We start from the raw sequence: 23,174 nt of genomic DNA, 5'->3' as shown, positions 1-23,174 counted from the left end.
TTTCCTCTCTGCAAAGCAACAGCAATTGTTCAACTTCGAAAAGACAGACAGATTTTGACCAGACTCCGACTTGTAAGGGCAAATAATAGAAATAAAAGACTCGAAACTTGTCCGCTCATCGCTTGTGGATGCATTACATTACGGTTGGGCAGTCGGCCTAAAGGTTAACCTCTTACGCACGACGCGCCACTATAGTGGCTTTCGCGGATGTCATCTTTCAGAACGACACGCCACTATAGTGGCCTCCGCGGATGTTATCTCTCCGAACGACGCGCCACTATAATGGCTCACTCGCTCACCGTTTGAATTAAACAATCGTCTTCATAAGCAATGTTTCACCCTTCTTTTCTCTTCACATCGATGTTTTTCCTTTATTCCGATATCGTCTTCCCGGCATTGTCCGTTACACATTGCAGTGCTGTATCGGTTATACGTAGTTCGCGCCAGCTCTGCCGTCCAGGGAAATAGCCTCGCGCAGAATTCAGCCGTACCTAAAAGGTTAAATCGCGGTGGATAATTTCAACTGGAGCATTTTTGGGAAGGAGTCGAGGGAACGAGCATCAGACTCTGTCGTTAAATTCCATTGCGGCGTTCGCAATGATTCGAGATCGATTCGAGACAAGGATGGCATTGTGCCCCAGGCTCGCGAGTTAACGTCCCTGGGTCCCCGTGGCGTCCCCCCGAGCCATCAATGCGTAGTGATAGGGAAGAGCGGGGCACGCGACCCGCGCGTGCGTGAATCACGCTCCCGAGAGCCAGCTGCGAGTATATATCTCCCCTATCAGCTACCCTTCGAACCACCCTCGTATCTGGCTGGTGTGGGTATATTTATACGTCCACCACCCGGGCGGACGACGGATGTCGATATAACACGAGCTTACCAGCGGTCCCCTACCGGAGAAATTGCTTTCCGTACATATGCGAGTGGACGGCCGTTCGTAAGAGCTCGGTCGGGCATGTGCCGGTACCACGAGTACGAACGGTTTTTCGGATCAGCTTCTGCACTAGCCTCGTTCGATGCGTTCGATACGAGTCGAATATTTTTACCGGTGATACGAAAACCGCGTCCAATGAGTCTGGTATACCCTTTTCTTCGAAGTGGGTATACCGATCGTTTGAATATTTCCCACGTAAATATGGAGGCCCTAAGAAAGTTCCCGACACCTATGAAATTACTTTTTTTTCCTTCATTTATTTGTCATTTATCTTAGACTAGAAATAAGGGGACGGTGTTAACGCGTGTTTTTTATATTTTACACGTAGGGAAAGCTTAAAACCGGAAACGAAGACTTTCATGCCTTAGTCGCAACGAATGAGGACAGTACGCTAATCGGACGTTACAGATTTACGTGGGAAATATCGAGAAAAGTTCTACAAGGGTATGGAATAAAATTCTCGGTTATCCCATGAATAACGTCCGTAAGTGCTCTTCGACCAACAATTTCCGAAATAGCGTTACAGCCGAGAAGATTGATGATCAGAGACCGTTTCAGAGCATACATCGGTTGGAAGAACTTTTTACCGACGTGGATTAAATTCCCCGACGCCTTCTACATCACTTTAAACTCGAGTTAAACGTGTACTCGAGTCAACTCGGGTTATTCTTATAATAACTCGAGTTATTGGTACTGACAAATGCGAGTTACGAGGGTCACGGCGAAACTGAGCGATTTACTCGAGTCGTCATTATCAGGAGACGCGGTAGCGTCTCGCGCCTTGTGATAAGTGAAACTATTGCGCGACGCTACGATGTATCTTTTTCTCAAACGAAAACGGGTTTTCAAAGGAAAACTGTTCCCGGTTTCGAATAAATTCATTTTGATCCAGTTGTCTTATGCCTGGCTCCCCAACCTTGTTAACGTCTAAGTTAACCATGGGTTAATACGGGGGAACATTTATGTTGGAACGTAAATGTTCCTCCACATTTAATTAGAGCGTGATTAACTAATTGTCTACCACATTCGAAGTGAGTCGAATTGGCGGTGAACGCGTTCGCATAATTGGCTGATAGTCGACTAGAAAACATGATAGATGTGCCCTTATCGAGACACGAAGTCCGATTACTTTCATGCAAGAACTTATTTCACAGATTCTAATCTGAAGAAGTAAAGTTCTTTGGTTAAGAATTAATATAGAATATTGTCAAACGTACCTCAATCATTAAGAAATTGTAAATAAAATCGAAAACGTCTTTATCCGTTTCGTCATAAGATGTTCATACATTCTCAATCTAATCCATGATTTCCTCACGTTTGTGCAGTTTTTAGGTTAAAATTCGATTACCTGAAGCCGAACGATCGAATTCGGCTGATTAATCGAAACGGCGGTTAACCCTTTCGTTACCTTGGACGAGATATCTCGCGACCCGGTAGTGGCCGATTAACGCTTTTGACGAGATATCTCGCGATCCGGTAGTAGCTGTATTTATTTCTTCCTTTTAGCTGTACGAATAGAATTAGGTATAAAATATATTCATCTAGAATGTCAAAATATTGGTGCTAGAAAGCTAGATTATCGTCAAAAGCGTTAATCCGCTACTACCGGATCGCGAGATATCTCGTCAAAAGCGTTAATCGGCCAGTATATCTCGTCCAAGGTAACGAAAGGGTTAATGGGAATTAACCCGCCGTTAAAACGTGGTGGAACGTGCAACTCCTTGCAACAAGGATTAACTTTTTGACCAAGGTTGGCGGAATCAGGAATTACTCGCCTATTCGCCATGGACTTGACTCAAAGCACCGAATGTATGCGATATGTTCCTTCTTCGTCTGTTCGTTGACTCGAGCCCAAACTCGAGTTAACGATCCTTTTGAATTCGAGTAACTCGAGTTGACAAAGTACTCGATTCGTCATATCGCTGCCGAATAGCGGGATGATACATCAGAAACCCCATTGCGTTATCTGGTCATTTTCTAGTTCCTATAAAGCGCGACATAACCACGGAGCAGCTACCAATCGGGCTCTGTAAGCCCGATGTAACGGTCGCAAATTTGGACAATGAAGCCAATAACCCCGACAAGAAACATCGTCCATCTGTTCGGTCATCATCAAATAGACGGTGTTGCGTCGACGTAAAGTGTAACTCTCCAACCACCCTATGTCACGGTTACATAACGCTGAAATAACATAATTTATAGTAAAAAGTATTTAAAAAAAACGTTAACATTATATAGTATCGAATTATTACCCTTCCGTAACATCGATACAAGTCTATCGGCATTACTGATACATATATTAATAATATAACATATATGGTACCTATATATACCTACCCTTATGTGTTATAAGTTTTATAACTGTGTTATATAACTACATAGGGAATAGTGAAATAAAGTTTACGTACATATAACGTACAAGTTACGTTAAACGTTATAAAGAAATTTGTACGGATTATACTGTAATAACACTGAGAGAAAAAAATCACTTTATAGAAAAAAGGAAATTCTTGGGTCGAATAGATACTTAACTGGTACAACGATAATCAATTGTAGGATCAATCGAACGAAATTAAGATAAATTTTGAACAAAACTCAATTTTTTTTAGCTAAACTTTATCGAGTTCGTTTGATTCGTTATCGTTACATTTTTTTGGTATATAAACGCAACGGTAAGAATAGTTTATTCGATTTAAAGAGGGAAAGATTTTAAAGCAACTAATGATATTCTTGTAACAAACTGGAATTTAATGGAATTACCAGTATCTCTGAAAGTTGAAATGAACTCGTTCTTGTATTGACTTTAAAAATCATTTATTTGCCAATAATCATGGACGACATAAAATAATAACTAGTTTTAGTTAACTTTTATATACGATTAATTTACGGATATTCCACGTTCCGCGGTGCCTGGGTAGGTACATTTACGATTTTTAATCTACCTTTTTGTTCGCCGATTCAAGCGGGCGATGTAATTTTAACCTTGTAATTTACTTAAATCAAATCTTTCTAAATAAGCAAACCGCATTCTACTACGTTGAATGAATCGTATCGTATATTCGAGACATTGAAATGTATTTTATTTACAGAAAGTCCCAGTCAATCGATGCATCCCACTCAGTCCAGAGTCAATAAGACGTGAGTATTAATAATATAAGATTACTTAACATTTTCTTATCGAACATGCTAGTGGTTCTTAACCTTATTGAAGTCACGGAACACTTTTGATTATAATACAATTTTGCGGACCACCAAAGCCACTGAGGTAAAGGTGACCAATCTTTTGATATCTAGATCATTTACAGAATTAGATTTTTTTTACCTGCTGATTTGCACAAGCGTGCTGTAGAAGACAGAGTTAACTCAACGTGGCGTCCTTTCGCATACAAAATAATATTGTTATGTCATATAATAATATGAAAAGTTTCAAGGGCAATTGCTTGTGTTGGTTGAAGAAATCGATTTTCCTTTTTTCTTTACATATTACTTTTCTGTGGTTCTTCAAAAACATGTACGTGGAGGAATTAAGGAAGAATTTGATCAGTTCTAGCAGTTGCAAAGATACGAAGCTGAACGCGTACTGGTCGTAAAAGAAGTGACGGAAAATAAAAAATAAAAATTAAAAAATGAAATGAAAACGTACTTGAACAATAAAAACAAAATTCGGTGAGACATTTTTTAGGAACAGGAAGGACTTTTATATGGCCCTGAAATGACTTAATCAGTATAGCAGTAAAAAGTCGACCGAACATTTTAAACACGTTTTTTCTTAAAATTACGCACTTCGCGTTGATTTCCACGTTATCTCAAGAACAGAGAAGCCAATTGACTCCTATTTCGGCCCATTCGATTCGTACACAATATTTCTATCGTTCGTCCCTCAATCAAATGAATCTATTAACAATTTCGATTTTCAGCCGATGGAAATGAAAAACGAGTAATGAAAAATCAAATAGCGATCTTCTTTGGAACGCAATTGTTTTTTAAGATTAATTTTTTGATTTCGGTAAGAACTCTAGTGGCAACCGTTTTGGTTATAGAAAAAAAATTTACATTAAAATTCGATACGTTTCCCATCAGTGAAACTTTTGAAATCGTAGGGACCAGGGGCAACCGAATACAAGACTAGGCATCACGGAAACCATTATCAAATTATGTGAGTTTATTATTTTTCAGTGAAATATTGAAAGATGTTGCCGAATAAACTTATGAATAAGTCAGAAAAATTTCACGTTATTTGCATTTCATCTCTAAGGCAAAGAAAATTCGTGTAGAATGTATTTTCGGAGTTCTGAAAGGCGAAAGCTCCCTCCCTTCAGATTTTCCGAGGGCTCGTCCCTAATCATTCAGGATCGCATGGGGCTCACAGAGTTGATCATTCCTGTGTTCAAATAATCAAACTAACAGTAAAAATATGTATAAACATAGATGTAAAACAATATGCGGAGCACTTCATTCTGAATGCAATCTTTCATTCAACACTACGAATGTTTCGTTCACTCCCTCATCTTGTATAATTCATGACATCACCGTGTCACTTCGACTAAAAATATAGGTGATTGGATCAACTTTTTATTATTCGAGGCAATCATACGATCGATCGGTAGACTGTACATTCAAATGGAATTATTCATTTGCATCAACTGTATCAATTTTTCTCCACGATAAAATAATTATTTCTTGCAATCATATTTGATCCAGGCAACAATGTATATGTCAATGATGTATATTTGTTTCAGTTAACTAATTTTATTTTCTCAGGGTGGACCGGACTGGATCAGTCTCGGCTGAAACGAACATACCGTTTCTTGTGGACGATTCTACATTTTGTCTGTAGATATCAAATCAGATTGGGCCGCATCGGATACGGACAATGTGCCTATAAGAAGTAGTATGCTAATTTCAATCGGGTTCGGTCTGGTCTGATTGACTGTGGTGTAACCACAACCTTAAAAATCAACGTTTAAGATCCTAGTAACCGTGAGTCGGCCATCTTGAATCGATGACACCAGAGGCAAGGAAATCGCATAAAATTCTCCACCGGTCTTCCTTGAGATTATTTTTCCTCGTGTTATTGGTGTCGAAATAATCAGTAGATGTGTGAAATGTGTTTGCGACGATATTGCGTCTATCTTGTGATTATTGCCTTGGAATCGTCAGTGGCCTTTGTAGATCTACTTTCAGAAAGTGATATCTTGTTTCCTAGGGCGAGATCCATCAAAAACTGACCTACTGATACGTTACGTGAATATCTAGTTTCTTCCAGTGGTAGTTTTTGCTGGAAAGGGTCATTCGTTTCGAAAAAATAACGACTGAGTATTTCACGCAATTTCCTCGCCTCTGACGTTATCAATTCAAGATGGCCGACTCACGGTTACTAGGGCCTTAATCCCCGTAGAAAGCACCGTTTCGACGTTTTAAATACATCGCTACGACCGTTGTAAAGCGATAAAGAAACGCGAAGGAAAGTTGTTTTCGGCATTGGGGCTGAAACCCTGAGAATTTGAGAAATTCGATTATTGTACATGTCGTTGAGTCTAACGTGTCATGATGTATGTACGCAACAATACCGGTGATAGTGACTAGGGAAACTGAACATATATATACGCTAATGATGCAAATGGGTTAAAATAAATTGCCACGAGCGTTGCAAAGCGATAAAGAAACGCGAAAGAAAGTTGTTTTCGGCATTGGGACTGAAATCCTGAGAATTTGAGAAATCCGATTATTGGACATGTCGTTGAGTCTAATGTGTCATGATGTATGTACGCAACAATACCGGTGATAGTGACTAGAAAAACTGAGCGTATATATACGCTAATGATGCAAATGGGTTAAAATAAATTGCCACGGACGTTGTAAAGCGATAAAGAAACGCAAAAGAAAGTTGTTTTCGGCATTGGGGCTGAAATCCTGAGAATTTGAAAAATCCGATTATTGGACATATGTGGTTGAATCTAATGTGTCATGATGTATGTACGCAACATGTAGCATTGGAATACAACGATTTAACGTTCAGGCAGACGAATAGTTCTGACCAACTTTTTCGTCATTTTCGCCACTGTGCACCGATCCGAAGAGTGGATTTGCACATATGTGGAAAACGCTCCCTCGACGCGGGGACGAATGCCCGCATGTCTAGGAGCGATTTCCTCCGGGGTGAAGACACCCGTGTCCGTTGGAGCGGCATTAGTCTCGTATTTGCCGCCGATACGGGGGCCGACGCGACCCCCATGGGTCCTGCCGAACCCCAACCCCTTCGGAAACGTGACATCGGCGGTTCTCGCGAGGCCCATCTGTCTCGTGCTCGTGCCTTCCTTAACAATCGACGTTATTACTATTTTCAAACTGTACTATACGTCTTTAGGGACGCGACGCAAGCCCGTGGCGGCTAATTAATGACGAGAGAACTCGTAAATCAAATTCTTCAATTCGGGGGTGATATTGCCCTACAAAAGCTGGACCGTATCCGTTGTGTATTCTCGTTACGTATCAAAATATGCTACAAAGATATTTACGCAAAGGACGCTACTCTGAGCGAGGAAACCACTTTCTAGGAAAAGAAAAAGGTAATTATGCATAAAAAGGTGATCTTCTCCGATTTTCCTATAACATTGATATATTGTAGAGGACGTCGTCCTGAATATTTTCAGAGTTATTAAACAATTGGAGAATAGGAATAATACAGCGTGGTGGAGCGTGTTACTAACCCCGTAAAATATAAACTAACCTAACCTATTGAATTGCATTGAATATTTTCGGAGTTATTAAACAATTGGAGAATAGGAATAATACAGCATGGTGGAGCGTGTTACTAACCCCCTAAAATGTAAACTAACCTAACCTATTCAATTGCAGTAATAGTTTAGGTTAGATTAAAAACTCAAAAAGTTGATCCAGATCCTGACAAATGATTAGAAATTCGCTTAATTTCATCTTCGATCTTCGATGTCTCTGAGCGTTGAACAGTGGACTACGTGATAATAAACATGCCAAAATACAAATAGGAACTTGTTCTGAATGTTAACAGCCATGGAACTAGGAAAGTAGTTGAAAGTAGCCAAGGGTGTAGCATAGTTTGCTTTCTTTTCTACATAGTAACCCCGAAAATATTCAAGTCCGACCCTTAAATATGTGTATGAAAATACTGAGGACGACGTCCTCTACGATATATCAAAGTTGCACGAAAATCGGTGCGGATCATCCTTTTATGCATAATTACCAAAAGAAATTCTTGTATCGAATAGACCTTTCCTGGCTATCATCAACGGTATAAGTTGAAGAGTCGATGGAATGAAATTAAAACGAATTACAAAAGATATTTAATTTTCTGTAGTTCAGCTTTACCTAGTCTACCTCGTTATCGTTGTATTTTCCATGCATACACGTTTTACATGAAAAGTTTCTTCACTTCATGAATAGGTGACTTTGAAAGAATTTATAACATTTTTGCAGCAAAATGGGATGTAATGAAATTACCAGCATGCCTTGTTTTTTCTCAAACCTCTTATAATTACTGGTGTAATCGTTCTTGCATCGACATCAAACAATATATAGTCAACATTAATAACGTTACATAACAAGTACTAGGTTGTTGGAGTCCAACACATTTCAATATTCAGTTGTTTCGGTTCAATACAATTCTAAAGAAAATTTTGTATAATTTTCCCTAATATTCTCAATACTTGAATCCAATTATGTCCATAAAATGCTTTTCACAAAATCATTTTCAGTTGACATTACGCTGGGTTACAACACAGATGTTTCTTACGAAATAAGTTTAGTCAAGAAATTTAATTGACAAGAAACAGTTAAATTACCGCGAGTAATTTATCTCGCCTAGAAAGTATATTATTCGCAATGTAGCGCACGGAATTCAATTTTAATTACGAACTCTGACGACAGATTTAAAATTAATGTAGAGACGGGTAATCCGCATTATCGAATATTTACCATGAGATTTACCCAACCGATGACACCAAAGCAACGTGGTGCCATGTAAAAAACGACAATCAATTGTGCGGATAAGAAGGTGTTCATGTACGAAGGTACTCTTCAAGTGTATACGATTTCATTCATTAAAAAAATGAGCAACACAGCCACGATTTATTCGTTCATGCATTTCGTATTCTAAAACAGATTGTTCGCCGTAGACAATTACTATAGACCAAATCATCATATAGTAGTGCGTAGAATCGACATTCATCTAACTTACACCGCCGTGAATAAACAATCTCTTCAAATAATCATGCCAACCGTGCGACAAAGAGATGCCATATCTCCAAAGCCCGACCCTACATTTTTCGATTATCCCACGGTTATCCTGGTATTGTTCAATTTCCTGTCTCCAGGTCGAATAATCCTGACGAAACGCGTTAGGAATTCTTTAAGGTGTTACGAAAGGATCATATGTATATTAAAAAATAAAAATATTTATACAACTTTCCGCCAAACCGGGTGCACCAAATGATTTGAAACTTTATTCCGTGGTTGTGGAGGCTCTAATAAAGATCTTGATACTTGCGAAAATTCATTTTTTGAAAGAATTGTTCATCTATCCTGGACAGGAACCAAAAAAGTTATTTTTTCATAAAATGAAGTTTCGTGAATTTCTAAATCTTTATTGGGATCTTCATAATCACGTGTTAAAGTTTGAAATTATTCGGTGCACTCAGTTTGGAGAATAATTTTATAAATGTTTAGACGTTTTGATATATGTAGAATGACCTCTTTCATATCACCTTAATCGATTAAAGATGATCAAATTTGATCTTCATACATCTTAATTCGTCTTGAATCTTTGAGTGAATTCTAAAACGGTTTACTAATATCCAAAGATAGTTCTCACACGCTTCTAACTCCTTTCTAATAGTTAATTATCTATTAATTTTTAGTACTGGAATATTTCTGTGAATAGATTTGTTGTAATTTTTAACGGTACATTCTATGAATACTTCGAATGTTTTCTTCGCCAAATTAACATAATTGACTTAACTTCATGTATATATCAATGCATCTAAATTAAAATATTTGGATTATTGACTCAAATATTTTCAAAACTTACAAAACGATTTAACTTAATCTTTAGTTGGTCGAAGCAAATCAGTTTGATCAAATTAACTGAAGTTCGGTTCACTCAATCAAAACGTTTTCTGAAATTAACCAAATGCAATCAATCGAATAATGTTCACTGGACCAATTTGTCTTTCTTAGTATATGTACGCTACCCATGTATTTACAATCTACCGTTGTTATAATTAGAATAATTCTATTATTAATAATATTTCATTTCGCTGCGTGTAGAGGAGAAAGGCATGATAACGTTTCATTCCGTTTGATCTGAAATCAAATCTTTCAAAAGGCACTATTCGGTATCCCCCTCACGCTGAAAAGTAATTTGCAGCAGTAATACAAAATATTACTTGTTTCAGCAAATGCAAACACGTAAAAATGGACCTATACAATATCTTTGCATAAATGTTTTTCCTGTATGGGCATTAACAAAGCCTATTGCTCCCCCACACTAAAAACAAACTTCTGGTTAATGTGACTAGATGTTACTGGTTAAATGATTTGTAGTTATCATTGATGAGAAAGTCTGATTAACATGACTAGAGAATTCTGATCACTGAAGTCTACCTGATTTTTCTGGTTAAAAGTTTTCTGGTTATTATTTCTGGTAACATTAATTACTTAAAAACTGGTTTTATAGTTCCCAGAGTACCCGCTTGGTAATAAGTGACCATGGAACTTCTCTCACTAGTAAAGGTATGAAATTTTATCAATAAGTTGCTCATATCCCAAGCAGTCGCGGCGGGGAGATATTAGTAATGTATTTTTGATGATACAAAGGTTTTTTTTTATTGGAAAAACGTTTATAAAAAGATACTTTTCTCTGACAAAATGCAAGGAATTATGATGGCATAATGGTTATTAATCACGTTTCTCTCTGATGCCCCAGCCATACCTGATTCCTGCCTACTTTTCTCATTTAGAATAAATAATTAAATTTACCAGGACTATCGTTATCTCAACCAGATATTTTACTAGATATTTCTGACGCTTTGAACAAGAAAGGTAGTAAAGGCATATTTAACAATCCAATAGAGTTACAGTGACCAGAATTCTGCTTCTTTTAATTAGATTTTGTTTTGAGTATGGAGCAACAAAATTATTATTCACGGTTGCAATATTTCTTCCTAGCGATAACAAACTGGATATCGCTTATTTGCTCGAGGAGTAACATCAAAGATTTTGGCTATCACTATTATTTTATTTACTAATTTAGCTAATTTTTCGATGTGAAGCTCTTCTATGGCTAAATCACCGTTTAGGGCGATTCAGAACATTTTTACTGTCGGAGTAATTATTACTGCAGGAAGAGCAAAGCTTTATCGGTCTTATCAGTCATATCACCTTTGTTAAAAGTGTAAATGGCTTTTTTCCCGTGCGTGTCATTGGGTAAATACCTCTCTACAATTGATATTTGACGGCCTGGAGTATATTTGGAAATGCAAGTAAATCGGGTTCACATTCCAAAAGCACGAATAATCTCTAAGAAAGAATTTCCCACAAAATGGCGGTACGCTTCTGCTCGGCACAGATCGGAGCACGAAGAACGCGTTCACGACGGTCCAACGATGATCCCACGGGTGTCACCGCTTCTTATAGGTCTTTCAAGTGTATCTCAACGAGTCCGGCTTTCCCATAGTTGTCGGAACCCGAAGCGTTCCTTGTTTGTTGCCATGGATTCGAGTAATCGGTCTTTGAAAGAGATCGTTGTACATTCCTCGGGATAAAGCAATTTTTTAAGGGGTTACACCATTTTGATGCCTGAAACGAACAATTATTTTTGAGAATTTCTTTTTCGAAAATAACAAATAAAATTAAATATCTATGAACAAGCATTTATTGTATAACTGTTGAAGAACGATGAAAGAATTTCGTGGTACAAAATGGCGTCGCTGGGGATAGTCTATGTAAGCGTACTCTTGAGGGCGTCAAATTAGCGTGCAGGGTAACTGTAAACGAACTGTATATTTCAAATGATATTTTTTTTTTCATTTAAATAGTATTTAAACTGTATATTTTATGTCCGTGAATGCGTCAGTTTGGCTTCCCTTCATATACACACAACATATATCCATTATGTATCATTTTCACGTGAAATACTGCAGATACAAATACCTGTTAAATAGAGATATACTATACGTTTATTAAACGTATGTAATTGGTGAAAATCTTGATGTAGTAATGTATTTAATACATATAATGTACTTCTAAATTGCAATAGAACATTTTGGACATTCCGTGAACATATATTATGCATATATTTGTAACTTCTCATATACTGAAACATCCCATAGATATGAAAACATTCTATGTACGTATACTAGAGATTTTGCTCCGTGTCGGTATAGATAATCGTTAGTATAGACAATATTAAACTGCTGTAATAATCATTGCAGTATTTGGTATACACAAAGATTATGTACTTATTCGAAGTCCAAATGACATGCTTCGTTTGACCGCAAGCTGCGCCTTGCTATCATTTGAAATTATTTTCCATATTCCTGTCACTTTTAAAAATATCTACATTAAATATTCAGAAAATGATCTCAAGAGTTCAACGTTTCGGAAAGTATAGGGAAAGCTGAGCAAAGTAGCCATTCTAAGTTGCAACGTTTATTTAAAGACAAAGTATTGTCGGTAAATTGTTGAACGGTCAACACGCACCGAAAAATGAAACGTTATCGTTACCACAATTGCGATAACTATAACAGCAATCGATTGTCAATATAAGGACAGCATAGCAGTACTGCAGATCTGTGGTTACTGTGCTGAAAGGGTATAAAACGTACAATTAAAATAAAGTACACATTATTACAAAGAATAATTACAGTTACAACAATACGACAGTTGTACTTATAATCGTAATGAACTAGTCAATTGAAGTAATACTAATCACTTGACGCGGGTATATGATAACGTTTCTCCCGCGGGAGGAAAGTAGTCACTTTCTGTTTGCATGAAAGTGCAGTTCGAGACAGAAAGTCAAGTGGACAATTAGTCTTGGGATCGATGGGGCGGAGGGGGGTGGAGCATTGTCATTAACAAATTCCTTATACAATTGTACGGTTTACAATCTTTTGTAACAAGTTTGTAAATAATTTTGAAAAATGTCCATATTTCGGGTTCCCCCGGATATCGTCAGGTCGCGCCATCACGTAAACGGGCATTTATAAACCGGACTTCCGGTTTGCAGGGAGGATGAAAAACAGTGTACTTATGTCGGGAGTTCGGTAAGCTCCCGCTTCGCTCGTGCAGCGGACTCACCTTCGTCCGTAATCGCCTACTTTCCTCCTTCATGACGTAATGTACTATTGCGTGGGCAAAAAGGCTCCTTAACCGTTTGAGTCCCAGGGGGTATTGAAAAAACCCTGTCAAAGAATCCCGAACAGCGCAATCGCGCTTTCTCTAAATGAGCACGAGAAGACCCAAGCAGCGCGATAGCGCTTCTTTTATTTTATGTCGATAAATCCCAAGCGGCGCGATAGCGCTTCGTTTATTTTATGTCGATGAATCCTAATCGGCGCGATAGCGTTTCTTGAATTGTAAGATGTATTATTTACATTAAAGAAGGAGATGTACTTGGGTCAGTAAATCTGAGCGCGCGACTTCGACAATCGGTGACGCACCGCTAGTTGTCCACAACGCTCGAAATGTGTTGGGTTTTCTCGACATAAAATCTGAACAGCGCGATCGCACTGCTTGGGACTCAAACGGTTAAACGTCAAGGAACAATTGAAAACCGTATTATGGATCGGTTTCACGAATCGTTACGAGATTATAGCAAAATTTAAGGCGGGAGATACATGTAGCGTAATTTTCACGTTCGAATATTCGCGCAATCGCATGTAACCGATCTGTGAGGCCTCTACCGGGTTGTCCGAGTAGTCTCCCCGGCGCTACAATTTCGGTGGTATCGGAAGGCCAGCGCTCGCTCTTTCGACCCGCAACCTTCGTCCAGGGCGCATCGCGAAGGAGGACCTCATGAGCCAAGGATCCGGATTTTGAGCAACAATTGGGCGACGTGTTACCGCCTATCGACGACCAACCCTTCAACTTCCCCCGACATCCTATCGACCGATCTATACCGACTATATCGGACACTCAGGGTGGACGCCAGTCGAATTTACCGTATATATATTATTGTATATCACTGTATGTTATTTTATTCTCTATTTCAAATCGGATTATTTCGGATATATGTCGAGCCCAATGCTTGCAATATAAGAATCAATGTATTAACGTAAAGAGAAAAGAACGTTATATACATTTTGTCCGATGAAAAAATCGATTTTCAGTTGTTTGCATGTCCATATAGCATATAGCCTTGAAAATATTCTCTCCAAATATTATTAAGAAATTCGTAAAATTGGCGGAGTTATTGAGGTCTGAATGGACGGGGGCGCGGCAGGTATAATATCATAGTCCGAGCGTGGCGATTCATCCCGAAATTTTAAACGCGTTTTTCTCGAAACCACATTTTTCAAACTTATACCTACGATATCTCAGGAACTACTGAACCAATTCACCTAAAATTCTTGCGGGGTTGTTCAGAATATATCTCGCTATAGCCCCTATCGCGGAGAATAGTCTACGTAAAAAATGACGATCCGTACAACTTTAAGAAGACTGAAAAAAGCTACCGAATTGAAGAAAAAAATTCGTTATCGTGTCGCCATTTTGTGATTTTTCAATTTTTCAAGGCGATCGAACTCCCGGCTATAAAGGGTCATCCGACAAACCATAATATATCTGGATTTTTTGTTTCGGATCAGTCAAACGGGCGCAATCGTGGGCACCGATGAAACGCAGTTGCCTCTTGCGGTCCAGCGCGTCGAGCAAGGACAACGCAATTAAACGTTTTTGAAAAATTTGTACAAGCAGACAAAATATCAATAAATATGTATAAAAAAGGATTTTTCAATAAGTCTTACGATTTCGGCACAACAAAATCATGAAAATTCATTGGAAAAATTCCGGTGAAATGTATCTCCCCCCTTAAGGTAACGCGAAAATGACGCTAACCAGATCCCATTTATGACACTTTTCTTCGAATTGGGCGTACCAAAACGTTTCAAACTTCACAATGTGAATAAGGAAGCTACAAGGAAGATCTTGGCACCCATGAAATTTCTTTTTTTTTTTAATTTATTTGTGGAGATTTAAAAAAATTAGTATAAGAAACGAAATTTTACGGATGCTAGGACCTTCCTTATAACCTTTTGGGGTTTAGGTGTGGAGATGGTGTGTGCCCATTTGTTGTTGTGTTTTGTCCCGAGTTTGCCTGTGTGGACTCGTCGGTATGGCTATCACAGGCAGACCTTGCCTTAGACACCGAAAAATCTCTCCTGAGCGGGATTCGAACCCGAGAGACTACATGGGACGAACGGTGAGCGTAACCGCTAGGCTGTCGAAGGCCCGTGCAGGAGGAAAAACTTCTGATATATATATGCTACGACCGCCACAACCTTCACATTCCCGTTGAAAAGTTTGAAATGATTTGGTACATCCAATTCACAGAAAAGTTTCACCAACAATTGACTCATCGGATGCCACTTCCACATCCTCTTAACCATACGGTAGCCGATGGTCGCTTGGCTCTGCCTATCTCTCCTCGGCTAATTTCACCAGAGAATTGTTTATATTCAGAAAGTGCGTTTCCTCGGGGTACTCGCGGCGCTCCAATCACGGGATCCCACGCGGGGTTCGAGCATTTCCCGTGGGCGGCCAGGGTGCGATTCCCGGGTTCCGAGGTTTCCCAGGAAGGTATGAAAAGTGGGTTGTCCCCGCTTTTCATTCAGCCAAATCGGGATTCGGTCGCATTCCCCGGCATACCGCGGGACCTTTTACGATCGGCCGATCGGCTCAGCTGACTGGCGCCGTTCCTCCTTCCTTTTTCCGCGAACCCGAAAACCCTCCACGACGTTCTCCTCTTCTTACTTCTCGGAAGTCTCCTTAGAAGAGGGCGGCTTTCGGTCGGAGAATGAACCAGGGAAAAGGGAATACGCGTCCTCAGGTGGCTCGCAACTGCGAACATAGGCCGCCCGGCGTGCTCCAAGAGACAAGGACAATGCCAGGATCCCGCCACTTTTTCCAAGGAGCTTTCCGTGCTCGCGAGTTTTCATAACACTTCCCACTCGTCGGCAGGTCTGCCCGACAAGGGGACTTGGTTAGAACTAATAAACCTGCCACTGCGATCTTTCTCGGAGTAAACGTCTTTCGTGCCGTTCGTTTTTAAGATTAAGTGAAACAAGTCGAGGAACTTGATCGACGTCGATAAAGAAGATTTTTCTAAATGCCTACGTTGCCGACATTCGTTTTTATATCGACAGCCGTATCCAATTATATTGGATATTGTCCCAAATGGCATGCTCCACCTGTCGTTTTCGTACAATAAATATCAAGAAATCGAAGTAAAACTCCAGAAATCCTCTGAATTCATGCTTTCTGGGGCTCTAATTGACTGCAGAGGGACCCCTTGCGCCATCTGTGATTTCCAGGTCAATAAAATTTTCCCTCCGAGACCTCGCATTCCCATCATTTTAGCATAGAAGCGCATACAACACTTTTTTTGCCTTTATCCCGTTTAAATGCGAGTTTATCGATTACCAGAGTGTTCCAAATTGTTGCAAAATTGTCCTGACCGTATCGTTTCTCATATCAGAGTCTTCGATAATTGTATATTGATCGAAATATGAGAGCTCGACGCCATTTTGGTTCTGGTCTGGGCTGAGTTAAAAAACTTTTTCCAAAAATCCAAATTTTGAATGCGTCCGGACAATTCTTAGATGATCAGAAGTGATGTGTCAAAGTTTCGGACAGTTTGGTCCAATACCCTTAAAAAAAAGTGTTGTATTCAAATCGACTGATTTGAACGGGGGTTTCATTTCACCTTCCAAATGGAACCAAGTGAGGTAACTTTGGGTAATACGGCCCATGTGGGGAGCAAGGCTCATGCTTATATTTCACCATGTAGCAAAACTTGAAATTTTGCAAACCAGAGCTCAAGTCATTATAGTACATTTGTCCTCCTATTTTACGCCCGCGCATGCAACGGTCGTAAAATAGCAACATGGACCCCTGGGATTATTGTTAGACACATTCTCCCCTATATAGAGACCCAGAAGTCAAAGCTGTTCTCTCAGTGCCTAGAACTCATAGAAATTGGAAGGAGATTCTTTGTCAGTATAAACAACAATTTTTCATACCAAAAAGAGTACAAGTATGACCGTTCGTGCGTGCAAAGATATTCACATCTGGGCGTAAATTTAGATATGAAATTCAAAAGGTGTAAGGGTAAGGTAATATAACTTAAGTACAATTATCACCTTCTTTACATTGGGTTACGCATAATAAAAAGTATTCAGGAACATATGAAAGCATATAAGATCTTGTTATACCTTTGGAATGCGAAATATGTCCTGTAAGTATACAGGCACCCGATTATTAAAGAACGGAACAATTTTTTATCATTGGTATAAGGGCTGATCACTTACTTCGTTATCGAAAGTGGTCTGCGGCACTTTCATTTAAGGTCCATTTATACTAGTCGGTCAATTACGGCAGATAGTATACTATTTTTTAAATATACCGGGACAAAGTTATATAGGATGTAACAGAAATGGTGGACACGGTTTATACAGCGCTATCTTTGTTGAAAAAGTAGTCGCTGTATAAACCACGTCCACCATTTCTGTTACACCCTGTATATAAGAGTGAAACAATTTAATTATAACCAAAATTTGCTAATCACTATTAAATCAGCCCATAGAATATAAAATAAACATATAATTATAGAAATTTAAATACTATCGCAGGTATTAGAATTAATTCGTTATTAGCAGGATTATTTGCATTGCCTTGTATACGTGTTTCAGATACTGTTTGTATATTCGAAGGCTGTATCAGTTTCACAAGAGCGAGATGAGGAGCTAATACTCCATTCTTTACTTGTGAATTTAATAATGTATTTACTGGATTTAAAGGGATCAAGACTGTTATTAGGAAATGTAGTAGGGTAACTCTAAAAATATACATATTATTAAAATATACAATTTATTGCGCTCAATATTTTATTATAGACGATCTACAGCACTCCAATATTATAAAACAATAAAGCCACGATATCCAGACACGTACAAAACTTTCGGATGTTCAAGGAGGTACTTCTAATTAATTGTGGGTTGTTTTATCAATACACTTCGGTACAATTTTATTAAATTTACATGGACCAGGAAAATTTTCCACGTACTAGAATATCAACGGCATACCTTGCTATAAAATATCAATGTTAAACAAATTATTGCACATGAATACTTTTACAACTCAACCTTTACAATTAAACAATTACGAAAAGAATGACAATCACTCGAAATGAAAAAGTACTGTTTTGTTATTATTGAATGATTAACAACAAGAACGAGTCGTCTTTTGTTATTTTATTTCTACGGTAGCTTGTTTGGGTTACCAGCTCCATTCTTAAATGTTTAAAAGTAATTGTTTTAGTTGCTGTCTTACGATTTTTGTCCTGCAAAATTCGCAAGAAACTACCCTGTTAGGACCAGACGTGTAGCATTAACTTCTAGTTTAAAGGTCTGAAAAAATGAAATTTGCTGAAGTGAAACATCTTATGGGACGGTATTAGGTGTAAGTTCGCATGTTACAAAACGGACCCGTTTCGAAAAGCGAAAGTTTTTTTTCTTTATTTTTTTACAATAAATTACTATTTGTGTTCTCCTTTGTGTTTTTGTAGTAACAATATTCGCGATAACATTTTTTGTAGTCTTATTTTATTTTAATTTATTATCCAAGATGTCAATCAACGACTAGGCTTCAAATTTGACGAAGTGGGCATTAAAATCGCCCTTCATTATTAACGTTTTTATGCGCAAAACAATCAGTACCGAACGCGTAAGGGCATTTCGCGAAAGAAAATTACGAATAATTAATATGTAATTATTCTCATCATCTTAATTCTTAAATAAATATTGTGTAATGTATGAGCGTTTCTGTTTTAATTATAAACAGAGTATCTACTTTATGTAACAAACATCAATGATGGATCACCCATTCACTGGGTATTTGAAAAATATTACTGCTTCAAATGGATCATAATACAATTTTAAGGTGTGTAATTAATATCTGATTTGAGCACCGACTGTACACTGATTTTTATGCAACCGGTCCTATGACTCTCATCACTCTATACATCGAGCTCCTTACGCAAAACCATTTGGTTCGAAACTCTACCTACAATGGGTTTCTTTATTCGATGAATTTCCTCGCGTAAATGGTCGGGTAGCTTTTCGTGGACGCAACAATTCCTATAGTTTGGAAAAAATTGAGGGTGACGAATCGTTGCCTCGAAGCCTGCAAAGGAACCGGAAAGCACATTGGCAGGTACGGCCTACACTTAACAATAACCGCACCGTCCACAGGTCCAGTATTCTGCTTTTATTCTACAATTAGCTCCGTGGAAGCCTCGGGGCCACTCTTCACCGAGCATAAAGGAAACGACAAAAGAAGATACCACCGATCGTTCCGTACCTACAGGTTGGCAACGAAAAACCCAAAGTAGGGAATGGGTACGTGGGAGGCGTCGAAGAAGGGACCTGCTTCGATGAGACGCTTGTAAACCCCGGCTCGTATCCCCGAATTCGAAACAGTCCTTTTTCGATTATGTCACGGGATTGTTACCTTCCGACTCTTCCGCTTTTCCTGTTACGGCTCTTCGGTTTCGTCACGAACTCTCTTTGACCTCTTCAGGGCCTGTTTCGGCCGATTTCGCTCTTCCTTTTTGAAGCATTCTTACCTTGATAGAGCGCTTCATTTCACTTTCCCTTCTTTTTTTCCTTCCTTAGTAGGGGAAAGTTGCCAAATGCGTCCCAGACATCTAAATCATACCTGTGTATTATTAATGTCGTTATTTAACATTTGTGACATCTAGTGTTCTAACGCACCTCCTATGTTTTTTGTTGTCATTGTGGGATTAAAGAAACGATTTTATTAACTTTACGTTCTACTTCGTCCCGAGGCTGCGTTGTTCTAGGACAGGTAAAGGGTGCAACCTTACGGAGCTCCCGTGCACGGAGAGAAAAAAGTTGTTCTAATTACTACAATTGGGATAGATATAACAGCAATCGCTGGGAAATATATGGACAGCAGGTCTACAAAGTAACGATTACTCTGCTAAAAATATCTAATGTACAATTTCGTTGTAGTACACATTATTACAAAGAATGATTACAGGTACAACGATACGACAGGTATATTTACAATCGTGACAGCATAAACTTGTCAACTGAAGCATTAGTTACCACATAATACGTGTATATGATAACGTTCGCTAGTGTACCATTTACCGTTGATACATGTAGAAAGTAACAGGCAGCAACGCATTACTATCGTTGGGGTAGCTAGAAAATATAATAACGACATGTGTATATTACAGTCAGCTCGTGTAAAAACTACCGTTGACAAACGTACATATATGTTGCCGTTGCTGCATGTAAAAGGTATCATTGTAAACGGTATCTTTTCCTGTCGGGAACTCGGGAAATCATAATAGATATAATACATTGAAAACGATAAATATTTGTTTTATGTAAAGCTTACCTTGGAGCGATTGTTGTAGGTTTTCTAACCTCTACTCCTGAAGTTCATTTTTTGCCAAGTCATCCGTGTAGTCACTTAATCAAACTATTAAAATGAATCGAAGAAGTGAAACTCGATCTTAAATTAGATCGACAACCGAATTTCGAAGAGGACCGAATGATGCGGCTACCGAAGTCACAATGAATCTAACAGTTCGCGGGATTGCGCAACTAATGCATGTCACGACCCGAATGCTTCTCGCGCTGTATCTTAAACGCACAGTAGGAACAATAACAGTTCACGCTTGTAAAAATTACCAGTGCTACGGTATGGCCGATGGACTTTCTGAGTTTTTCTTCCACCTATTTATGATCGTTCAACTGAAACTACTTATGAAGCATGCCATTCCGTACAAGTCTCGATGTAGGACGACACAGCTGTAAATATATAGATAAACGTCGGTAATGTTGCGACATTTTAAATGATATACCAATCGGAAGAGTTTGTATTTACCGATAACGATTGTTTCTTGGCATCTTTTGCATTATCCTGAAAATATTTTAAATTTCAGTTAGTTGCCATTCCGAAGTAATATGCCATTTTTTACGAAGTTTGATGTGTCTTCCCGTTACCGGTAGGTGTTGCAATGTTAATGCTCACCAGTGCCGTACTTTAATACACACCGTTGTTAACGAAAAGTCGCCCTTCTTTATTGCGCATCCGACAATGAAATATGATCGTTCGTCCGTTAGGAAGTAAGTTGTATGTAATGCTATCGGTTTGGAATGAGGAAACCACATGGACGTATGGAATGTGATAGCGTTCCATATGCACTGCTTGTTCACGACAATCGCACGCGTCCCTTTGCGTCTCTCGAGAGTATTCCCGTGACCTACTTCTCGATAACTCATTTTTGGGGCGCACCGTTTACAAGCATGTACATATGACAGAGGTTTCGACATTTCTTTTGGAAGATAAGGCTGGTTAGAGCCTTTTTTCAAAGACGGGCAAGAATCAAATCGTGGTACACTGAAAGATACCTGTCCGCCATTTTGTGCGACATCTTATCTTCGGATATTCGTGATGTCGCCATTCCCAATAAACCCAAAATAATCGAATACGCGTTTTGTACGCGTGAACTTAGTTGAAATGCAGGGCAGACGTAAAAAGTAAACGTTAATCGTCAACGGTTTTTTTCTTTTCATTGTAAAATCCGGCGTTTTGTTAAACGACCAATAATACACTTCCTCATTGTCGAATTCGTTAAATTATCACCTGTTTTTACATTCTGGCTAAATCAATTCGGTCATTTCGTAAAGAACGATTTAGTCAAGAAGTTTTAATAAAAAATAGTGAAGTGTTTAGGATAGCGTTTTGTATTTCATTCGCGTTATTTACAAAACATACGTAAGTAGAATAAATATATAGATGAAAATGTACTTCATTCAATGTACGTAGGTAGGTTAGGTTATAGAAAAATACGCTTTTCACCAAATTATTGAAATAACTTAGCGGGAGCGTAAAACAGGCGGTAATTTAACGAGTTTGACTACAGCGATGTGTTCTTAGTCGTAAAATAACTACTCAGATTGTAAAATAAAGCTTAAGGATCATTTGATCATCTGGCCGCATTTTATGAAACAGCTAGTTGTTTTACAAAACGCCGGATTTTACAATCTGGCTGTTACGTATACGCCCTGAAAAAAAATTTGGTTCATTGAACAACATCGTTAAATTACCCGCTTTTTGTTTTTTACATACAAATTAGCTTCCCAGTGGGAGTCGCGGATGAATTCATTGTTTTGCCGACGTTTTGCGTGCGTTGGAGCGGCCATTGTCAGAACTAGGACACACTGACGTAATTTCATTTTCTTCATTGTAGATAATGTTTTGATTGAGTGAAACGAATTTTCGTTCTTTTAATCAAACTAATCGTTCAAAAGTTATTATCCAAACAGTTTTGTCGTGTAAACCAAATATTTTGTTACAATTAATCATATTCTAGGGTTCAGCGAACGAAAATGGTGTTGTTTCACATAGAAAAAAAAAAGCAGAATGGTTAGGAAAACCACAATTGGAATAACGTTCCCAGGAGGTTATGGAAACCAGAGTAACTTAGTAAAAGAACAAAGTACATACAGGGGTTATGATAAGCATAGTAAAACAACTCGTTCCTTGTAGCTACCTTGACTAAATGGTGGAGTAATCCTTAGTATGTTACGCTGGTTACTGCAACCGCCTACCCAGGTTGTTCCAAAATGGTTAGAATTATCACAATTGTGGTTTTCCCGACCATTCTTGTTTTTCCGTGCAATCAAACATTTTTCTAAGATATGTTAGCATAAACGTTGATTTTAGGTGGTAGAATTTCGATACGGTTGTTCCTAGTCGAGAAAAAACGTATATTTTAACGCAATGTTTTCACGTTAATTGAAAGTAAGGTAACTTAGGGTAATAAAGCCCATGTGGGTAACAAGGCCCATGCTTATTTTTCTCTATAGAATAAAAATGCCAAGGTTGTGGCTCCCTCTGCCAGTCGGTAGCACAATCAAGAGTTCGTTGTGTGTTGTCGGGGCT

At 38.6% G+C, this 23,174-nt stretch overlaps 1 protein-coding gene across 1 annotated transcript in view; it reads left to right on the top strand.

Annotated features, from left to right (window-relative positions):
• Positions 1-4,029: 4,029 nt before the first annotated feature.
• The window catches only part of LOC105697788 (M-phase inducer phosphatase), a 131,617-nt gene continuing 112,472 nt past the window's right edge, over positions 4,030-23,174 (top strand). The window contains exon 1 of the mRNA XM_023432058.1: positions 4,030-4,073. Within this exon, the coding sequence (XP_023287826.1) occupies positions 4,042-4,073 (32 nt within the window). The 5' untranslated portion in view covers positions 4,030-4,041. The remainder of the gene's footprint in view (positions 4,074-23,174) is intronic.

The sequence above is a fragment of the Orussus abietinus genome, unplaced genomic scaffold (genome assembly GCF_000612105.2).
Source record: "Orussus abietinus isolate OABI.00-Male unplaced genomic scaffold, Oabi_2.0 scaffold221, whole genome shotgun sequence".
Lineage (NCBI taxonomy): Eukaryota > Metazoa > Arthropoda > Insecta > Hymenoptera > Orussidae > Orussus > Orussus abietinus.
Note: the sequence above shows the minus strand (reverse complement) of the source record. Positions and strands in the feature narration are given on the sequence as shown.